At 52.1% G+C, this 19,811-nt stretch overlaps 7 protein-coding genes across 7 annotated transcripts; 3 read left to right on the top strand and 4 right to left on the bottom strand.

Moving 5' to 3' along the window:
- Positions 1-1,060: 1,060 nt before the first annotated feature.
- On the bottom strand, positions 1,061-2,680 carry cbhB (putative 1,4-beta-D-glucan-cellobiohydrolyase; the record flags this gene model as incomplete). Its single annotated transcript, XM_056933042.1, has 1 exon — positions 1,061-2,680. One exon carries the CDS (start codon positions 2,678-2,680, stop codon positions 1,061-1,063), a length of 1,620 nt encoding a protein of 539 aa, XP_056790583.1.
- Positions 2,681-6,088: 3,408 nt separating this feature from the next.
- N7539_003439 (formyltetrahydrofolate deformylase) lies at positions 6,089-6,955 on the top strand (the record flags this gene model as incomplete). Its single annotated transcript, XM_056933041.1, has 1 exon — positions 6,089-6,955. One exon carries the CDS (start codon positions 6,089-6,091, stop codon positions 6,953-6,955), a length of 867 nt encoding a protein of 288 aa, XP_056790582.1.
- Positions 6,956-8,365: 1,410 nt separating this feature from the next.
- N7539_003438 (DUF3237 domain-containing protein) lies at positions 8,366-9,071 on the top strand (the record flags this gene model as incomplete). Its single annotated transcript, XM_056933040.1, has 3 exons — positions 8,366-8,550; positions 8,655-8,735; positions 8,855-9,071. The coding sequence occupies 3 exons, from the start codon at positions 8,366-8,368 to the stop codon at positions 9,069-9,071; spliced, it is 483 nt and encodes a 160-aa protein (XP_056790581.1).
- Positions 9,072-9,424: 353 nt separating this feature from the next.
- N7539_003437 (Zn(II)2Cys6 transcription factor) lies at positions 9,425-11,476 on the bottom strand (the record flags this gene model as incomplete). The annotated part of the gene is made up of 4 exons (XM_056933039.1): positions 9,425-9,865; positions 9,952-10,258; positions 10,334-11,264; positions 11,443-11,476. 4 exons carry the CDS (start codon positions 11,474-11,476, stop codon positions 9,425-9,427), a joined length of 1,713 nt encoding a protein of 570 aa, XP_056790580.1.
- A 589-nt stretch (positions 11,477-12,065) lies between these two features.
- Positions 12,066-13,738, bottom strand: N7539_003436 (M20 family metallopeptidase; the record flags this gene model as incomplete). The annotated part of the gene is made up of 6 exons (XM_056933038.1): positions 12,066-12,301; positions 12,411-12,538; positions 12,634-13,026; positions 13,091-13,289; positions 13,360-13,543; positions 13,643-13,738. 6 exons carry the CDS (start codon positions 13,736-13,738, stop codon positions 12,066-12,068), a joined length of 1,236 nt encoding a protein of 411 aa, XP_056790579.1.
- A 1,363-nt stretch (positions 13,739-15,101) lies between these two features.
- N7539_003435 (uncharacterized protein) lies at positions 15,102-16,837 on the top strand (the record flags this gene model as incomplete). The annotated part of the gene is made up of 4 exons (XM_056933037.1): positions 15,102-15,262; positions 15,329-15,422; positions 15,496-16,557; positions 16,637-16,837. 4 exons carry the CDS (start codon positions 15,102-15,104, stop codon positions 16,835-16,837), a joined length of 1,518 nt encoding a protein of 505 aa, XP_056790578.1.
- An 83-nt stretch (positions 16,838-16,920) lies between these two features.
- N7539_003434 (putative flavin-containing amine oxidasedehydrogenase) lies at positions 16,921-18,691 on the bottom strand (the record flags this gene model as incomplete). Its single annotated transcript, XM_056933036.1, has 3 exons — positions 16,921-17,079; positions 17,176-18,531; positions 18,635-18,691. 3 exons carry the CDS (start codon positions 18,689-18,691, stop codon positions 16,921-16,923), a joined length of 1,572 nt encoding a protein of 523 aa, XP_056790577.1.
- Positions 18,692-19,811: the final 1,120 nt, after the last annotated feature.

Genomic DNA, 19,811 nt, shown 5'->3' with positions numbered 1-19,811 from the left:
CATAACGTACCTACTTTTTATCTTGGAAAATTGCTACGTCAAGAGCCTCGGACGGCTCTATCCCACTTCACGTAGCAAGTTTTGTCCAGCGCAATCATCTGCAACAATATTCAAAGCACTCAGGGAATCTCATCTTCGTCAGTGACGGCCATTCCCGGCGGAGCTTTCTCCGTATCGTGAAGGGTCTGCATGATCCCCCCTCTCGTGGAAACTCTTGCAGGAACGGCCGCCATTTCAGGGGTCCACCAGGTAAGTACCGTTATGACTGTAGACGGATGGCCACCGTGCACCGGCGGGGAAGTAGTACCTTGGTCTAGCCCCGGGTTGATCCACATTCCATCAGCCACGAATTCAAAATGGGGGCAATGTTTCGAGAGGTTGGAAAGGTGGAGAATCAGTTGAAGTGTGCATTGAACTTGACACACCAAAGGTACGAAATGGATGCAAAAGGGGATTGCGAGAGAAGACCTGAAACGAAGACCAGCAACGTGCCATGGAGGAAAAGAGCCAGCGCATGGATACACAAAGTCGCGGCCACAAGCCTGGCGCGATCCTGGGTACTCAACCTGCAGATTGGACATGATTCTGTCACTTGGCATGATCTTCGTCGCTAAGTTAAGAGAGGCCGTGAAAAAGCGCAGAACCCATTAATTGAGAGGCTATGATGCAGAAGCGACGAAGGCTTCTAGGTCGAGATAAAAATGCGGTCAATTGTATTCTTCGTATCCTCTAATGATGGACTCGACCACAAAGTGATGAAACCAAAATAAGAAATACATGCGAAAAGATGAAAGAAGCTTACAAAAACGAGAGAGAGGTGAATGCAATAATAGAAAATAAAGGTCAAAAAGGAAAGATACCATTCAACATGCGGATGGCCCCTACTATGATCCCAGATCACTTTCCAGCATAGGCGCGATCATGACTAGGTACCATGCCCTGCCACGACCGCGAGACCTTCCTCGTCTGGTCCTTTTTTGTTCAAGTTTTTGTTGAATTTTTCTCCCAATTCACAATGAGGTGGTCCCTTCCTGCAACCTCTCCAGTCCGGTGTCAAGACTTACAGGCACTGGGAGTAGTAGTCGTTCTGCTTGGTGCAAGTGTAAGGGCTGACACAGGTGGTGGGACCGGAGTAGCCAATACCACCGCACTGAGCGTAGTGAGCAGCACCGCTGCCACCGGAGCCAGAGCCAGCAGTGGTGGTAGGCTGGCTAGTGGTGGTGGTACGGGTGGTGGTGGTGACGGGAGCCTTGGTGGTGGTGGTGGTGCTAGAGCCGCCGTTGCCACCAGTGGAGCCGCTGTTGAAGGTGGAGCCAATGGGACCAGTTTTGATGTTGGAGAAGACAACATAGGAGTTGGCATCCTGGCTCTCGACAACGTCGGGAGAACCGGAGGAGATGTCGCATGTTCCACGCTTGGCACCGAGGGCAGTGGAGTCGGTAGGATAGGTGCTGTCGAGCCACAGCATGTTGGAGTTGTGGTCATCCCAGAGACTCATGACCAGAACCATACCCTCCTCGAAAGCGGCACCCATACCGGCCAAGGCACCGTGCTTGGTGAATTCATCAGTGTCACCAAAGGCGGCCTTCTGAGCCTTGCAGTAGGAGTCGGTGATGGTGTTGCCGGTGACACCAGCCACGGTGGACTGGGGCTGACCGATCACCTTGCCGTTCTGAACGTAGAAACGCTTGATCTCGTTCAGGGTACCGGATGAGGTACCGTCGCTGGTGAGGAACTGAGTGACCACGGTGAAGGGAGCGGTGGTGTCAACGGTCTTGCCAGCACCATAGAAGCCAGTCGCACCCTGGCGGTAAGGGTTGAAATCACATCCATCAGGATCGCAAGTGCCACCATAGCGATCAGTGCTGTAGGTACCACCGCAGGAGTTGCCCGAGCACATGGTCTGTCCGGGAGTGTCGCAAGGGTGAGGAGTGAGAGCCTCGGAGATAGAGTTGGCCTCCCAGATGTCCATCTCAGCACAGCAAGTACCGTGGTCACCAATACCCGAGTTGGGGTCGTTGGTGGAGGGAGTCCAGCCCTCAACGTTGGCCTCACCGTTGATGAACTTGAGATCACGGGGGCACTGAGAGTCACAGTATCCAGTACCATACTTGGCACCAGCCTTGTTGGTAGGGTACTTGGCCATACCACCGTCAGCGTCCATGTCGACGAAGTAGAGGGCACCGTTCAGGCCGCAAGGCAAGTGGGAGACATCGACGTCGAAGGTGAACTCCTGATTGAGGAGGTTGAACTTCTCGTAGGTGGTGTCGTTTTCCAGCAGGTACAGACGGGAACCAATGTTCTTCTGGCCGCCGTTGGTGACAAAGTTGATGCGCAGAGAGTCACCGCTGGTGGTCACACCGTAGGTGCTAGCGTAGTTGGCACCATCGACAGCACAGTTGGCGGCACAGGTCTTGTCATCGGGGCACAGAGTGGCATCCCAGGTGTTACCGGTGTAGCAGTTCGTGCCGCTCTTGTCGTGAACCCAACGCCAGTTGGCGTCAATGACCACGCTACCGCTGACAGCAGAGCAGCTTCCACCGGCAGAGCACTTGGACCAGCTCAAGGAAGGGTGGTTCTCGGGAGTGAGAGTACCGGCTCCCTGGGCTGATACTGAGCTCAGCAGAGACGAGAGCAGGAGAGCTCCCTTGTAGATCTGGTACGAGATTGATCCCTTCATGATGAAGATTATGTGGAAGATCAAAAATGAAGATGATCGTTTTGTGTGTTAGGGAAGGAGAGTGTGGGAGGAATGGATGAAGAACAACAACAGATTCGAGGTGGTTTCACATCTTCTTATATAGCTGATTCGAACGGTGGATCCTGAAGCCATTCGCCTCTTGGATGATTCTTTTTGGAAGCACATCCTCCACGGCGTGGCGGTCCGCACCACCGTGCATGACCGTGGCGATGTTCATCTCGATCCCCTGCACGGAAATGGACTGCTTCTCAAAAGAGCACTCCGCGGACACGGAGAAACCTCCCCAGATTTTGTGGGCAGTGGATCCCTTCTCCTATTCCCTTCTCCAGGGGAAGGGGCAGGCGAAATTGAAGGCCCGGGTCTGCAGTGGGGGAGGCTTCCGTCTTGCCCCAGGTCTCGGGAGGTGCTCCGTGAAGAAGGCTTTCTGCAGGCTTGTCCGTGTGGCAGAGAAACAGCACTCACACCGGTAGACCACTCGGGCAGCGAGGTAGCGCTCATGTCATGGCAGTGTGCCTTGATTTGGCATCGCAGGCTACCCACTTTGGGCGAGGGGAGATGGCGGCTGAACGATCCGTTTCGAAATGTGACACGCCCGCCGAGCAGAGGCGAAGAAACATAGTAGTGATACGACCAGGTAAAGTCAAATTGAAAGGGTTGAGCTGCCGCTCTTGCTCTCTGCCTTCTGCAGTCTCCACCAGTTTCTCAAACTAAGCGAGGTTAGGAAGGATGAGGTCGATGATCCGTGACGAGACGGTCATGTAATTCGAGGACTACGAACCCCTCCCCCCCCCCTTTCTCACGAAGTCTGGGGTTTCCCCACTTCTTCATCTTCGGCTTAGTATTGACAGTTATTGTGTGTTTCTGATATTTCCGTTTTGGACAATCGGGGTGGAGCCATTTCATTTGATTGTTCATTCCTGGGACAAAAGTAATTTCCTGTTTGGGAAGTTTCCACTGCCTTCTTTACTTTTTCCCGGCGCCGTGGTTCTGCAGGCTAAAGTCGGCAATTCATCGCACCCCTCACTCTTCAAGGGGAGTCATTTTTCTGGGGAAAAGGCTAGTCGGTGACTGTGCAGGGATAAGACTCTGCAGGCGCATGAGAGGGAGTGGCTCATGCGATGAGACTAGCCTGATCCGGGAAATTTCAGGGCTGCCGAAGGCGCCCAGAGTAGCGCCTTGATCAAATTGCAAATGCTGCACACGATGGATCTGAAGAAATATCAAAGCTGTGCTCTCATGTCATGAGCTATCGACATTCAGCACAACATCAGCAAGATGCCCCATGGAGTAGTCGAGAAACTCGTTCGGGTAGGTACGCAAAGCCATGGTGAAGTGGAGACGAGCCGACGGACAGGGACGGGACCCATGGGGATGACAATCTCAGAGGACTGAAACTTGCGGCGTGGATCGAATCCAGGTCCGGTGCCTGAATGGACCTTGTTGGGTAAGAGTGGGTGAAGGGTTGTGAAAAGAACGTTGCGGCCCAGTGAAAGTGGCCAGTGATGAGCGGTGACTGGTGAGAGACAGAGACAGAGAGAGAGAGAGTGGGTGGGGTCACGGGAGGAGCTGGAAATCTGGGGGATCCGGAGGGGGGGTCAGACCGTACGGAGTGACCACGCTGGTACTTCTCCACATGAGGACTCTGCACTGGGAGATAATGTACCGAGAAGTATCAGGTTTAAAGGTATATACCGAGCCTGTGACCAGATAGGCCAAGCGCAAAGCGAACTGCCACCTTGGCTGGTACCGGGAGTGAGCAGTAAGCACCAAGTTTACGAGTCCTCCCGTTCAACAGCGTGTAGAGTCAAGAGTATTCAGTGTACACACCAGATTCTATGATGCTCTTGGACTGTCGATGGTCACCATAGTGACCATACGCCAGCATTACTGAGACTGAACCCACTTTGTATTATCGCATGCCATCGTAGGCGCTGTGCTCAACTGGTCCGCTCTTTTCCGAGTCTAGTCTGACTCGAGCGGCGCCTTGCTGCATCGTCACTTGAACGCTGATGAGTTGGTAAAAGGGAAACCTTTCCCGATTGAGAAGAAGAGGGGATGATACTCCCTGACCCTCGTGACTGACAGATCAGCCAACCGACACGGACCTCTTCTACATTCAGTCTCATCGTGCCCATTTTTAATTTCGGATGATTTTGTGATTGGCAACCCCACATGTTGCAGCCTGCAGACAATCTCGTGGCAGGAATTCTTCCAGATGAAGTACGGTGCTGGACATCTCAACGCGTCCACTGACATTGCATCCAGTGGGACCTCTCATTTGGATGTTGATTCCGCGCACCCGTGTGCTAACGGGCGAAGCGCTCGGTCAAGTAGCGCAGGACTGCGGACTGCAGACCGCAGAGAATGGATGTTCCATCGGCTGTAGCAGTGGTAAGCAAATAAGCACAGTCGTACGTACTACGAGATGAGCAGCAAGAACCTCCTGCTCTGATGAGGCGTGATGCCTGATTAGATGAGGATCAACAACATCCATGCCTCATTTCCACCGAGAATCGTCACCTGCATCAGAAAGCCTTGAAAACAGGTCTAGCAGACGGAGACGATCCTCCGTTTCCGATCAGATTGATAATTCTCTAAGCGACGAGCAGAGTTCCAGAGGATAGGGAGAACTCTTGCTGCTCTCACATTCTCATGAGGAACAACAATCGTCAACCTCAGAGGGCAGTGAAGTCGAGATGCCGTAACGCATCTTCTGCCCGAGGAAGGGCTTTCGGCCTTTTGACCTTGCCCATTCCGTGTTTCTATCCTCGGCTCGAATGCTGTTCGCTGATAACGACTATCACCTCGTGACTCGTCGACGTGCCATAGCTCCATGCATATACTTACGTGAGGGGCTGCGTCACTCAAAAGCTTCCGCGTGCCCGCAGGTCTGACGAAAGACAACAGACAACGATGATAGCCCGAGGCCATGAGGTGTTGCCTTGTCGCCTTGTTGCCTGAATCTTCGAAAGGCTTGCAGGTGAATGCCTGATGGACTGTGGATCCCGCCCGGTCTGGATTATTCTATCTCGAGTCCTCGACGATTCATCATCATGGAAGATGGATGGTACGACTCGACTACATTCCTGAACGGAAACTTCTCCTGAGGGGGGGGTGCCCGATGATGGATGACTCATCGCCGCGATCGGCCATGTTCCGGTTCAAGTGGTGGGGTGAACCTTGAAACGGATCGCCAGGGCAGAGTCACGGATGATGGTGGGACCCAAAATTTTTTGTGATGGCCTTGCTTTGGGTTTCGCCCGTGATTCCACCCATCTTGAGACTCTCCTCTCTCTTTGTCGTCCTATATTGGCAGCCTTCTTTTCCCTGTGACCTGTCAAGCGGATTCAACACCAGCTTCACGATCACCACTCAAGACCGATCACCATGGCTCCCTCCAGCTTCATCCTGACTCTGTCGGGCCCCGATCGCCCCGGTATCGTCCACGCCGTGACGGCCTTCCTGGTCCAACACAACCTGAACATTGTCGATTCCTCCCAGTTTGGGGACTTGACTTCCAAGCGCTTCTTCATGCGCGTGCAATTCGTCCCCGCAGTCGCGACCGACGAGGTGCCTGAACTGGAGAAGCTTTGCGCGGCCTTTGAACCCACCGCTCAGTCCTTCTCGATGGAGTTTGAGATTCACCCCACCGCCCAGAAGCCTCGCGTGATGATTATGGTCTCCAAGATTGGCCACTGCCTGAACGACCTGCTCTTCCGCCAGTCCACCGGCCAGCTCAACATTGAGGTCCCCCTCATTGTTTCCAACCACCCCGACTTTGCCGCTCTGGCCGCCACCTACAACATTCCCTTCCTTCACCTGCCCGTCACGGCCGACACCAAGGCCCAGCAGGAGACCCGGGTCCTGGAGCTTGTCCAGGAATATAAGATCGATCTGATCGTCCTGGCCCGCTACATGCAGGTCCTGTCGCCTAAGCTCTGCGAGGCTATGTCCGGACGCATCATCAACATCCACCACAGTTTCTTGCCCTCCTTCAAGGGAGCCAAGCCCTACCACCAGGCCTATGACCGTGGTGTGAAGATCATCGGTGCCACCGCCCACTTTGTCACCAGTGACTTGGACGAGGGTCCCATTATCGAACAGAACGTGGTGCGCGTGAACCACAGCATGAGCCCCAAGGAGCTCACCCACGCCGGTAGCAACGTCGAGAGCAACGTGCTTGCGACCGCCGTCAAATATGTGACGGAGCGCCGTGTGTTGCTGAACGGCCACAAGACCGTTGTGTTCAATTAGACGGGGACAATTTCGCGAGACCATGGCAAATCCAAAGGACCGTGTGCTTTGGTGTCATGAAGAAGTTTGTCTCGTCGCCGAATGGACCGTTACTCTTTATTTATTTATTTTTATTTTTTTTTTCATATTTCCGTTGCTTGGATTTATGACTGCATATAGACACGATTTCTAGACCATGTTGCAATGGAAAAAAAAAATCGAATCTCTACAAGCATACATTGGAATTGATGTAATCTTCGTTGCAGGAGTTGATGGTCCCGTGACCATGACATAATCCTCCATTCATGCATCCCGGCTGGTCCTGCAGCAGACGTGCAGACTGCAGAGGGCTGACACATGCGTCCATGCAGGATGCATACTCCTGTAATACCACGCAACCTCCAGCAGATTCGAGCTTTTGTTCCTGAAAAAGAGAATAGGAATCAAAAAATTGAGAATGAAAGTTGGCTGGAAAAGTTCGAGGAGTAACCTTATGAGCGGGAAGAGACTGGTTTTGAAAACAACGTTTATTTGCAACTGATCTACACCCGTGGTGTATAGTGACAGAATCCCCTGCCTGATACAGAGTAGAATGTACAAAAGCTCAGCATTTCCAATGAGAAGATAGATCCGGCCCGGTATCACGATATAAAGATAGACAATTGTGTATTGAGCCCGGGGTCATCCCACTCAAGTCAAGACAAGACTACTGTCCCAGTCATGTGTGTATATATTCCTGGAGATGCAGGCATGTCCTCTCTTCCATCGGAAGGTCTGGACCTAGCAAACGGCGACAATTGGCACGCCGAAAGAATATCTCCGCCCAAGCACATGTTCGAACAAGTCGACTACCTATTAGAGTGACTCTCTACCGGGCCACAGAACCAAGCCCTCTTTCAACACATTTTCATGCCCCAGGCAAAGTTCTCTCCTCTCGGTCTATGACGGTGTACGAAACATCACGGGCGCGTCGGGAAGGGCCCACATCACATCATCCGCCCGCCGGTGGAACCCGAACCCGCCCTTGAAAGTTACCTACTCGACGGACGCTCGACAACATGCCCGCAGCGCAAGCTATGCACGTCATCCATTCGGCCAAGTACTTCATGTCTGGTGTGCGCGTCTTTGAACCGAGGATCATCCGGTTCATTGAGAGGGGGTCGGGTCGGATGCTGCTACGGCAAATATAGCTGTCATATATACCGTCGAGATTCCCAATTAGGGGACGCCAGGCCAGAATTGTTTCTTCCGATCGCTTCTCCTACCACTGGATCCATCGTGTCTTGCTACTCCCGACCGGCTGTCCACCTGTACACAATAAACATACTTCCGTCTACGCCTGATTTCGGAGTCATTAAAACTCGCAACTACTGCAACCCTGAATATTAGGTCCATATACTGTCCATATATCCACCCGACCTCTATACCGAAATGGAAACCCTCGTGCCCCCACCCAAATTGAACCACCTCTTCACGCTGCGATGCGCAGTCGATCCCCCCGTGGAAATCGGCACGGGCCCCTACGGTCGAAGACGCTGTGTGCCTATCAAATCCGGGTCTGTGCATGGGCCGCATTTCGAAGGCGAGGTTGTGCCCGCGGGAGGTGCGGATTTCATGTATGTTGGGGACATGATGGACCCTCGACCCTCGACCCTCGACCCTCGCGATTCATTTTGGGGGAGGGTTGCGGCTAATTCTGCGGGCTTGCATCTGTCCTCAGGCTTGTGGAAGATGACCAGACAACGCATGTGAACACCAACTATGTGGTGAAAAGCAATGACGGGGCATACCTGTACATCCGGTGAGTCACTGGCACCTGCGATGGACGGAGCGGAGCACAAGTTGCTCTACGTCTGCCTCTCGATTGACCATGGACCACCGTGGTAACTGGATCACTAACCATCTCTCGATTGGATATAGGACGGAGGGCACTCGAGCTGGACCCCCCGAGGTCCTGAAGGCATTGATGGAAGGTGGACCCGTTGATCCGAGTCAGTACTGGTTTCACCTTCACATCAAGATTGAGACCGGACATGAAAAGTACAAATGGATGAACAACCGGGTCATTGTGGGGCGAGCTACTCGAGCAAAGGGCGAAGTTGCCTATGATGCATACTATTTGACCAACGATGATTGAAAAGGGGAGGATCAGCCTGTACGTTCATTTGAGCATGGTTTGGTCTGTGTAGTGTTTTGAGATTCGGACTCGTGGCAAAGCGAGATGCACATCAATCAATAATGTACCAACGAGCCTGACATTGGCCTGTATATTGCCATGAGATTATAGTGGGGTTGTGTCAAAAATCCCCCATATCACGCGCCTCTATGTGCATTGCAATCTTTCAAATCACAGTTTCTTTACTATACAAAATCGGTGGTATTGGCAAATTCGTCATTAGTCGTCAAACTTTCCACACCTGTGCACGCAGAAGACCTTGTCGCGCTTTTTTGCTCACATGTCTCCCTCCCCCGTCGAGCTGCCTTCCTGTTTTATTGCGACTCGAGTCGTGACCGCAGCAGTTCCGCAAGATTCGCATAATACCCTGGCCTTGCTTCTTGCTGTGCCAGAATTTGATCGGCAACATCGTTAGTCCAAACGTACTCAGAGTGGCCATTGTTCAGCTCCACTAGTCGTTGCCGGAGCCATTCCCGTTGGCCGGGATCGGTCGTTTCAATCACGGCCATCAACAAGGGCCACTGCATGCGGCGCAAAAGTCGAGCATCAGATGTATACTGCTTGCGGGTGATGTCCAATATGCCGGCCAAAGCTTGTTTGTGAACCAGTCCCGGCAGACTACTGGGACAAAGCAGGCGGCGGTGGAAGATGACTTGCGCGTAAAAGGTGCAAACGCCCATGTGTATGGTATGCAGCGTTCGTCGAGCCGAAATGCCTCGCGAGATTTTGGCAGTGATAAACAGGTCGGAATACCGCTGGAAAGAAGAATGTCAGGAGAAGGAGTCTCAAATTTCGCAAAATATAAATCCACGAGCTCAGACAAGGGGGTATGGTGACATACCTCACGAACAGAGAGCATGTCTCGCGCTAGCGAGTCCACCGTTTCAAGACCGGTCCCTGCGTCGACAAGGACCTTCCAAGTACGATGACGGAAACAAAATCCATTGTGAATCAATTCTAATGCCCGATAATTCTCATTATCATCGAGAACCTCTTGATCAGGATACTGCTCGCCCCAGAAACATCTGCCCCACAGTCGCGCACAGCGATAGAGATGGTCAGGGTGTAAAGCCGGGTTCTGTGATTGGATCACAAAGTCATTCAAGGATTCTGTGATCCCCATCGGCCCGCAGCTTGCGTCCACGTACCTGCGATCGTGTATTAGCATAAAGCATATCACGAGGATATTGTACCTGAGCATCCTTTGGGTACTCTGCACTCACAGTGTCCACAGCAACAGTTGTTCAGAAATGAATGAAATCTTGGAAGGGGATTGAGATGGGCTGTCCTTCTCCTCGGAAAGCATGAGCATCTCGTCCACATTCTTGAGTTGAAAGAGTTGGGGATGTGACCCCAAAAGTGACCGAATCCCATGCAGGTGTAGCTGTAAATGGCGGATGGAGTGTCCGAACTGCCATTCATAGGTGACCATCAAAAACATGGTGGCAAAAATAACCTCAAGCTCAGCTATCGAGACACTCTCACGAGGGGTTTCGAGCAGCTGTCGAAATTCCTTGACGGCCAAACTATAGTGATACCGGCCATGATCATCCGCGGTGGGACGACCGGGCGACCTCCCCACGAGACCATGTCGATGCATATCGCTGGCAGCCATAGCGAGCAGCATGCGCATAATCACTTTGTTAGTCGCGGCGGGTCCAGAATACAGATAGCAGAAGCTGCTCCAACGCCATCCTTTCATATAGTAGTAAACGATCGATGACGAGGGAAAATAATCGAAATATTTTCGATCAGTCTCAGTCAGAGTCAAGGAATTTGCGCATGTCATTTCGCGCATCGTCAAGGGTGTATTCAAGGACGGGCGAAAGAGAAATGGCCCGCCAGACGAGCCAAACAGTGAGCTCAATTGAGGCGACTTTGCATAGGGAAGATCCCCCAACCACGACAGTGGTGAACCGTCCCGTAGGCGGACATCGGTATTGCAGGAGAGTTCGTCGCCGGCGTGAGATATCAGTCGATTATTCTGATCGAGATCATTGTTCGCCGGAGCAGGTTGGAGGGGACGCGCCTGCGTGCCACGTGCACGCTTGACAGGGATTCCCCATTCGCAATAAAGATTGAGATTAAGACAGCGGGAGCAAACAGGGCGCTCTTCACCACACTTTACTTTGCGGCGACGGCAGGTGCTGCAGCCTGATGGATGACGGGGCAAAGGTAAGCTTTCAATCGGCCTGGCGCAAGGAAAGGGCAAGAGAAATCAGACGACGACGACTCAGTAAGAGTTCGTTCGAGCGAGAGTTCCTTTGCTTAAGCTTGAAGAACTCGGACTTGTTTGGCGAAAAGAAACCGACACATCCACGACATGACTAACCATTCTTTGAGCGCGGAGCGTTCCGTCCGGACATAGAGGGTCAGAACAGCCCGCTCGTATCTTAGCAGATCCCGAAAGACCACAAAAAAGGCATCGGGGGAGTTCTCGAGAAGGCAATCTGACTGCGACAGCACCGAGCGCACGAGTGGGGAAGATGGCTGGTGGTGGAGATTTGTCGGAGAAATTGAGACACTCTGACGAAGAAGGCGAACGGTTTCTGCGTGTTTGCGGGGATGGCAGGCACTGTAGATTGATAGCTTCTGCACGGACGACTGGCACGATCAAAGTGGTGCGACAATGAGCATCAGACCTCGAGACAAGATCCGAGGAGAAATGAAGTTATGAAAAATCTTGACGAGATGAGGAATTTCGTCAGAGGAAAAGAAGCAACAAGAATTTTTTGTTTTTCTGAAAAAGAAAAAGAGAAAAATGGGCTTTGCCGGGTTCCTTGCCGGGTTATCAGCCTCAGGCATCTAAGTCGATCTATGTGTTCCACCTGCTCAACCCAGAGAAAACGTTTCCAGTCAAAAGAAGGCTGAAACCAAGAGCTTTGCTTTCAACAAAATCGGCCCTTTCTATCTCATTTGATCTGTTGCCCCTTTTCAACTTTTGTCTGGATTGATTCAATCATCACGTGCGATCTCGTCCTTCCACTGCCGATGTGCCGTCTCAAACAGAGTATCGTCCGTGAGCATGTCCCATCCAATGAGTGCAAGAGATTTTCCGACCACCACAGCCTCCGTATGCGCCTCGTCAGTGCCAGCTGAGGCAGCAAAGTCGGGATGGTGAGGGAAGACTTTGTCGGGCGTGGGGATTCCGAACATAGTGTGCAGGGTGGGAGTGACGTAGCTCACGTTGCCTGGAGAGAATCGAAGTGTCAACAGTCGAGCGAAAGGGCTGCACAGCTTCCTAAGACCCTTTGGAAGGCAGAAAAACGTATGCCATGGGGGAGACTCTTCAGAACTCACCGATATCAGACGAGGCAGTCAGCACTTTGTCATGCCGTTTCAGCACCTTTCGTCCGTACTCTCCCATATGGATCTGATACCGCTCGCACAGGATATCATTCAGACGGACATCCGTGTAAAGCTCGTTTCTAGACCCGTGAAATCCATCGTCAGCAATGATCTTCATGATGCAAAAAACCGCTTATACAGCCACGGAGATGGTGACGGGGAAAGTCAAGCTCACTCGGTGATTTTCACAGTACACCCCGTTGCCAACGCGCCCGCCTCGATACAGTTTCGCACCTTCGTCACGAGATGATTCAGCGTGGTGAGCGAGGGACTTCGAACCTGCCAAAACGCCTTGGTATGAGATGGGATAACATTGGCGATTTTCGGGGTATCCATAAAGGCGCAATGTACGCGGTCATCAGGGAGGAGCTGCTGACGGAGGACCGCCACATTATTGTATGATGTGACCAATGCATCGAGGGCATTGATCCCGTCCCATGGATTGCCTCCGGCATGGGCACCTTTGCCTGTGAACTCGCAGTGGATATTTTTGCGCGCATTCATCAATGCTCCGGCAATGCCGTCGGCGTCCCCTTGATTTGGGAATAGCTTCTTGGGCCCAGAGTGACTATGACCGGCAGTCGAGGTTAGGGGGTCATGACAACATGAGTCGAGAGGAGATGACCACTCACGCCATGAGACAGATATCGACATCTTTGAAGGCCCCCGCGTCAATGAGAAGCGCCTTGCCTCCTCCATTCTCTTCTGCTGGTGTGCCCAGCAATCGAGCCCGCCCGGGGATGCCAAACTTCTTCAGCGCGGCAGAGAGAGCCAAAAACGCCGTGATGCTGCTGGTCGCGATCAAATTATGCCCACAAGCATGTCCAATTCCTAAGGTATTGGAAAACCAACATTGGTCATTAGCCAACGATGGTGAACTTCGACACCGGGCCAACCATACCAGGTAAAGCGTCGTATTCTGCATTGAAATTCACCAGTCGGCCACCGGATCCGCTGAAAGCTTCGAAAGAAGTCTTTAGACCAAAAGCGTGGCGATTTACCGTGAAGCCTTGCTTCTCCAGGAACGAGCAAATGGTATCGTGAGCATGGTGCTCTTCAAACGCCAATTCCGGATTGGAGTAGATCTGTCAGTGACGCGTTGTCAGAGCACTGATTTGACCTTCGCTTCACCATGCGACTATGCACCAGTAACTTCCATGCAAGATCAATGACTCCCAACTGACCTCATGATTGATCTTTCGGAGTGATTCATGTAATTCATCAATTGCCGCGTCTACAGCTACCCGAACGTCCTCGATCTGAGCAGGTGAGGCTGACATGACGGCAAAGCGGATCTGCTGAAGGACTGAAGGTATAGTGTGGAGAGCACTGCTTCTCTTGGCTATTCCCGGTGGACGAGCAAGGCGCGTATATATAAGATGTTACGAATGAAGGGAAATCCAAACATAGCTTGGGCAAGAAGAGACGTTCGCGTCTTTGTCACATCCGAGGCACCCGGCGCCTTCGTGCAGTGTCTTACGCGTGGAAATGTAAGGTCGGAGATCTAAGTTTATGGTAGCGTGTTGCATTGGATGCATTGCCGAGATGTCAATCGCCAGGCTTCCTGCGTGAGCCGGAAAGGGTCTCTCTACCCGCTCATGACGGCCGCTCAGATCTCGCGGGACTTCGTCGGCAAAATCATGGTAGCTCGAGCCTGTTATCAGTGGTGAGGTCCAGGATTCTCGAAGCCGTCCTCAACTCAAAGACGACAGCAATTGATCTTAAGCTGTGGACAAGAAAAGTCAGTGGTGGACCACCAATAGTCCTCGAATTCCTATCGAGTATCGAGCGTACTTTGACCAAGGATAAAAACAGTCCGGTTCCATACGGCCTCCTATACTCCCTCCATCTACGACCCGCTCCATTCACACAGCTCAAGGCCTCCTCCAACCAAGTGCATATCGTCAATGAGCCGACGAGGAATTAAAATGAACTCCTATCTCGACTTATCGGATAATGACCGTGAACAAGAACAAACACAACAGCCGACCATCAACCCACATTGGCTGAATAGCCGACCTGATTTTCCTATCGTCATCTCAAGACCCTCTTACCCCAACATCCCCCCGCATTCAGGATCCCACTGACAACAATGACGATCACGATCATCAACTGCGCTTATCAATCCCCCCCCCCCCCCCCCCCCCCCGCGAAATGCTCACATCGCCACGAGATCATCTTGATTGCGTCGGCTTCTTCTGCGTGAGGACTGCCGAAATCTCTATCCGCCCGTGGTGGCCCCGCTCCAATCAATATGGTGGCGCGCTCAGTTTCGCCCAGACTCTGCAGCCGACGGAAAGTCAATTTCAGTTGAGTATCTTGAAAGTGTACTTGTCTCTCTCTCCGCCAGTCGGAGTGGCAGTTGATGGGATGAGATATTGCCAATTCCCGCGCTGTGAGGAGAAGAAGAGGTGAAATAGCCTTTGCTGGAAGAGTCAACGACTTGCCCATCGCAACTATGAGCTGGGCAGCATTTAAGTACGATACCGCAGACTATCAAGTCTGAAGAAAAATCCATTTAATATCACAATTCTTCCAGGGACTTGCTTACTATTCCGAGAAAAAGGTTACTGCCTGGCTTGTGCTCATACCTTTCTCATTGTCAAGTTTCTGTACTCCGTTCACAGGAGCAGGTGAATCGAGATGGAGAAGCAAGATACACCGCGCCTACGAGGCGCTACGGAGCTCAATGAAACCAAAATCGACTCAACACTGGTAGCTCGTGATGTGGACATTGGGCAGATACTCGACGCAAATGTTACGCCTGAGATGGAACGAAAGGTGTTGGCAAAGCTGGACCTCTAGTAAGTGGTGCATCCCTGCAGAGCTTTACGGGAATCGAGTGACTGATCGATGAAACCTGTGGGTAGTCTCATTCCTTTGATGGGATTTTGCTACATGTTACAATACATGGATAAGCTTGCTCTAAGCCAGGCAACGTTGTTCAACTTGACTGAAGATCTGGTATGTCTCTTACTCCTGACATTGACGGAGCATTGAGAGCTTTGGGACTAACTTGACGATCGTGTCCCTGTAGAACCTCCGAGGAAAAGAATATAATTGGGCCTCTGCCATCTTCTACTTTGGCTACTTCGCCTGGAGCTGGCCGAGCTCATATCTCATCGTTCGTCTCCCTCTGGGAAAATACCTCGGCGTCGCAGTATTCGTCTGGGGAGGCATTCTTATGTGCCATGCGGCATGCACGTCATTCAGTACTCTCATGGTAGCACGCTTTTTCCTCGGCGTAGGAGAAGCCTCAATTGCCCCTGGATTTGCCCTGATCACGGGCATGTTCTACAGACGCGAAGAACAACCCGCCCGACAGGCAGCTTGGTTTGTCGGCAACTCCATCGCGACTGTGATCGGCGGCGTGGTGGCATATGGAATCGGCATGATTCACAACTCCACCGTGTATAGTTGGCAGTTGTTGTTCCTTGTGCTGGGAGCAATAACCTCTGGTTATGGCATCATTCTCGTTTTTTTGCTACCCGATTCCCCCGCCAAGGCCGTCTTTCTAACCAAGCCCGAGCGATCGATTGCAATCCAGCGCACCTTGCAAAACAAGACTGGTGTTTTGGACACAGGCAAATTCCACTGGAATCAGGTCCGTCTGGCCATTCTCGATCCCCAGACATGGTTCCTCGTTCTGTACACCTTCTGTGTGAACCTCTGCAATGGCGGAATCACCAGTTTCGCCTCCATCATCATCGCGGGATTCGGCTTCTCCAACCTCAAGGCCCTATTGATCCAGATGCCTCTTGGTGCGGCCCAGCTCGTGTTTCTCATTTTGACCTCGGGAATCGCGACTTTCTTCCGAAACACACGAATCCTCATGATGATCGTCAACACACTTGCCTCTATGATCGGGATGGTGCTCATCTGGAAATTAGAGAGTAATGACCGTGCAGGCCGCATGACAGGGCTGTGCCTCAGTGCTATCTTCGCGGCGAATATCCCTCTCTCCCTGAGTCTGATTAGTTCCAATGTCGCTGGATTCACCAAGAAAAGTACAGTCAGCGCTCTGATGTTTGTGGCGTACTGCGTGGGCAATATCGTCGGTCCACAGTTCTTTGTCCCCACGGAGAAACCATCGTACCCGGTAAGCGTGTGCTCGTCCCTCTTGCAAGTGTTGAGCTCTGGCTCTGCCCAGGTGGACAGTCGCTGACCTCAACCTCTAGACTGGCATCAAGGCTTCGATGGCGGGTTTGATCCTGGGCGTCTTCTTCCTGATGTGCCTCTATGTCTTTTATGTGTGGGAGAATCGTCGACGGGACCGGGTCTACGGGACTCCGGAACAATTCACCGAGACGGAGGAGCTTCAGGATGAGTTGTCCAACAGGACCGATCAAGAAATTGAGAGTTTCAGATATGTGCTCTAGGTCAAGAGGGATTAATGGAATTAAATTGTACCTTATTACAGTGTACACTGTGCACCAGGAAAGGAATAACTGCTCTCGGGCCCCTAATTCTGCTTGTTCTTCCCTCTCTTGTAACGGGTACCATGGCAGACAAGCAAGTATTTTGAAAAGAAGTCCTCGGCAAAGTCGTCGAATGGCTCGTAGGCCGCACCCAGTTGATATGCTGCTGCGATACCGGAGATGCATGCGATTTCGTGCATGTTCTGGGAGAGAAGAAAAAAAGGAAAGAAAAAGAAACCATTAGCTCGTGCACAAGGCGGGAAACATGTATGCGATACGAAGGATGATCTGAAACTCACCACCATGGTCCAACTACCAGCATACAACGTGTGATTCTGATTGTTGATAAACATCATGCCCGGCACAACCCGGAGATAATGCTGCCATCTGTGTCCAAACTGGTGCCACCATTTGCGGGCAATGATCTTGGACGGATCGATATCGTTCCACGTCCAGAGATGTTTTTGCTGATCGTTCAAGAAAATGGTCTGGAAAACGTGCTCATCCATCGGACGAGCTTCTTTGTTCGTGCCCAGATTCTCTCGGAACTGGTGCTGATAATGTGTACAGTCGAATCCCATCTCAATCTTATCCGGATCCGACTTGTACCCGTGAATGAAGTACATGGGACTGAAACCCTCCCAGCCGTCGGGCTTGCATCGCTGCGGCTGCTCGGCGAAATTGATCTGCTCTTTTCGATCGCGCGTGGACGCCTCTGCCGTCAGGGAAGGACTGTATTTCGCCTCGAAGATATTTTGGAAGTAGTCCGCGTCCGAGTGGGTGATGGTAATGTCGTTGAAGAATTTGACGCCACCCAGAACGTACTTTTCACGCCAGGTTGCGTGGCGGTCCAGCATCTTTTTGGCTTCGTCGGCGGGGCAGCAGATGACCATCTCATCGAACTTTTCAGGGGTACCCTTGGGTCTGGTCTCGTCATTGTCCCCGGTCTTTTCATGTACTTGCAGGACAAGGCCGTTCTTGCCTCGCTCCAGGATCGACACCGTGGAACCTAAGCGGATGTCGACACCTTTCTGGCGAAGGTCCTTGCTCCAGTCGCGGTAGAAGTTGGCCAAGTTGGGGAATGTATACATGTCGGGCAGATTGGGTAGGAGAGTGTCGGGGTCGTACTCCCACAGTCGCATCTGGGGATCATCAAACAGACGCTCCAGCAGCACACTCGAGACATTCGGCGTTTGATTGCCCGTCCCCAAGAACAGCGCAAGCAGCGGCAACACCATCTTGTTGTTGAAATCATCGCTGAAGCGGAACAATTTCAGGATCACCTTCACCGGCATGACACCCAAGATGGGCATGAGATACTTGATCGACTTCAACACGCTCCCCAACCTCTTGATCTCTTTGGAGTGCTTATCTACCAGCGGACTCGGAAACACGTTGGTCCAGAAGTTGTCTCGCCCTTTCCCAAAAGCCACCTGGAGCTTGACTTTCTGCGGCTCATGGCCGTACTGACGAAAGAAGCGGAAAGTGTGGCGGAAGATGGCAGAGCCGCCTTGGACTCCGTCGTTGAGCCAGCTGGCGCCGTATTTCTTTTCGTCGATGGAGATTGAGGTTGCTTGGCCACCGGTCTGGGATTCCGGGTCGAACACGGTCACCTCGAATCTCTCGGGGTGGTTTGCCAGGGTCGCTGCACAGGACTGATCAAGGATGGGAGAACAGAATATCTTGTTAGCTTGGAACTTCTCCCCTCGGTCGCGACATGATCAGCTCCGGAGGATGTGTCTTCATCTGAACACCTACCATTCCAGCTGCGCCGGCACCAATAATGGCGATTCTCTTCTTTCGACCGTCGACCATAGTGAGTGACGTGCGACGTGTGCCTGAAATAGTCGTTTCACTTTTTTGGGGGGGGGGGGGAGGAGGTAGCGAGACTCGAAAGAAATCTCCGAATGCCAGCAACTTCCACACGCCTTGGACTGCAGGTACCTTATATGAAAGAAAGAATACTCTCTGACCAGACGCGCTAGTCACTCGAACCCAGATGATGGCAGAATGGAGTCATGGATGAACTCCCTTCCCCCTTCCCGTCCCCGACCGGAATGGCATTATCCTATTATGAAGCACGAATTCTCGATGCGACGCGAATGCGCTCATTCTTCACTTTCCGCTCGGTCCACGCGGCCCCGGAAGGGTGATGTCACACTCGAGCCATCCCCGATGAACCAATCGCACGGGCATTGCACTGCTATCCACTCGGCGTCCCGAGGGAGCGTGTGCAGTGCAGCATGCAGCATGCGTCGAGGGTTCGAGTGGGAAAGAAAGCAGGCTTTGTGGGGGGATGCTCGATCGATCGGGACAGAGTTCCATGGGACGACGGGGGGGGGGTGTTGGCGATCTCATTTTCATCTGGAGATCTGGTCGATAGAGTTTGACTGCTTATCTGACGGGGGTCCGCCCGCCCGGGATTACGGGCGGTCTCGGTTGCGAGTAGTCACATGATAATTGCTACTACCGAACAGGAGATGGAGATGGAGATGGAGATGGATGGAGCTGGAGCTAGCTTGGATGAATAATGTGGAGGACGTTCAACCAACAATCCCCTGTTGGAACTTCGCAATATTGACCGTGAAAGTTACGGTCGATATTCCAGTTCTAAACAAATCCATTAATCTTGAATGACATGGCCAAGATGAGCAATTACAGCACAGGCAGTGACAGCTGAGAAATGAAGAGAAACAAAGCAAGACCAGACCCAAAAGACCCTCTGTCATCATGGAAGTGGTTAAAACTGAGCGTGAATAAACGAGATCGGGTCAACTTGTCGATCTGACACCTGACCTGAATAATGATTATGACCGAGCCGAAGAACGCGACTCAATTCTCAGTCGTACATGAGTACAAGAGTGGTCATCGAGCAGTGACTATAACCCCCAACTCGTTTATGCACGGTGCATGATCACTTCCCCGTATTTCGTAG

The sequence above is a fragment of the Penicillium diatomitis genome (genome assembly GCF_028827545.1).
Source record: "Penicillium diatomitis strain IBT 30728 chromosome Unknown utg000004l_segment0_segment0, whole genome shotgun sequence".
Taxonomy (NCBI): Eukaryota; Fungi; Ascomycota; class Eurotiomycetes; order Eurotiales; family Aspergillaceae; genus Penicillium; species Penicillium diatomitis.
Note: the sequence above shows the minus strand (reverse complement) of the source record. Positions and strands in the feature narration are given on the sequence as shown.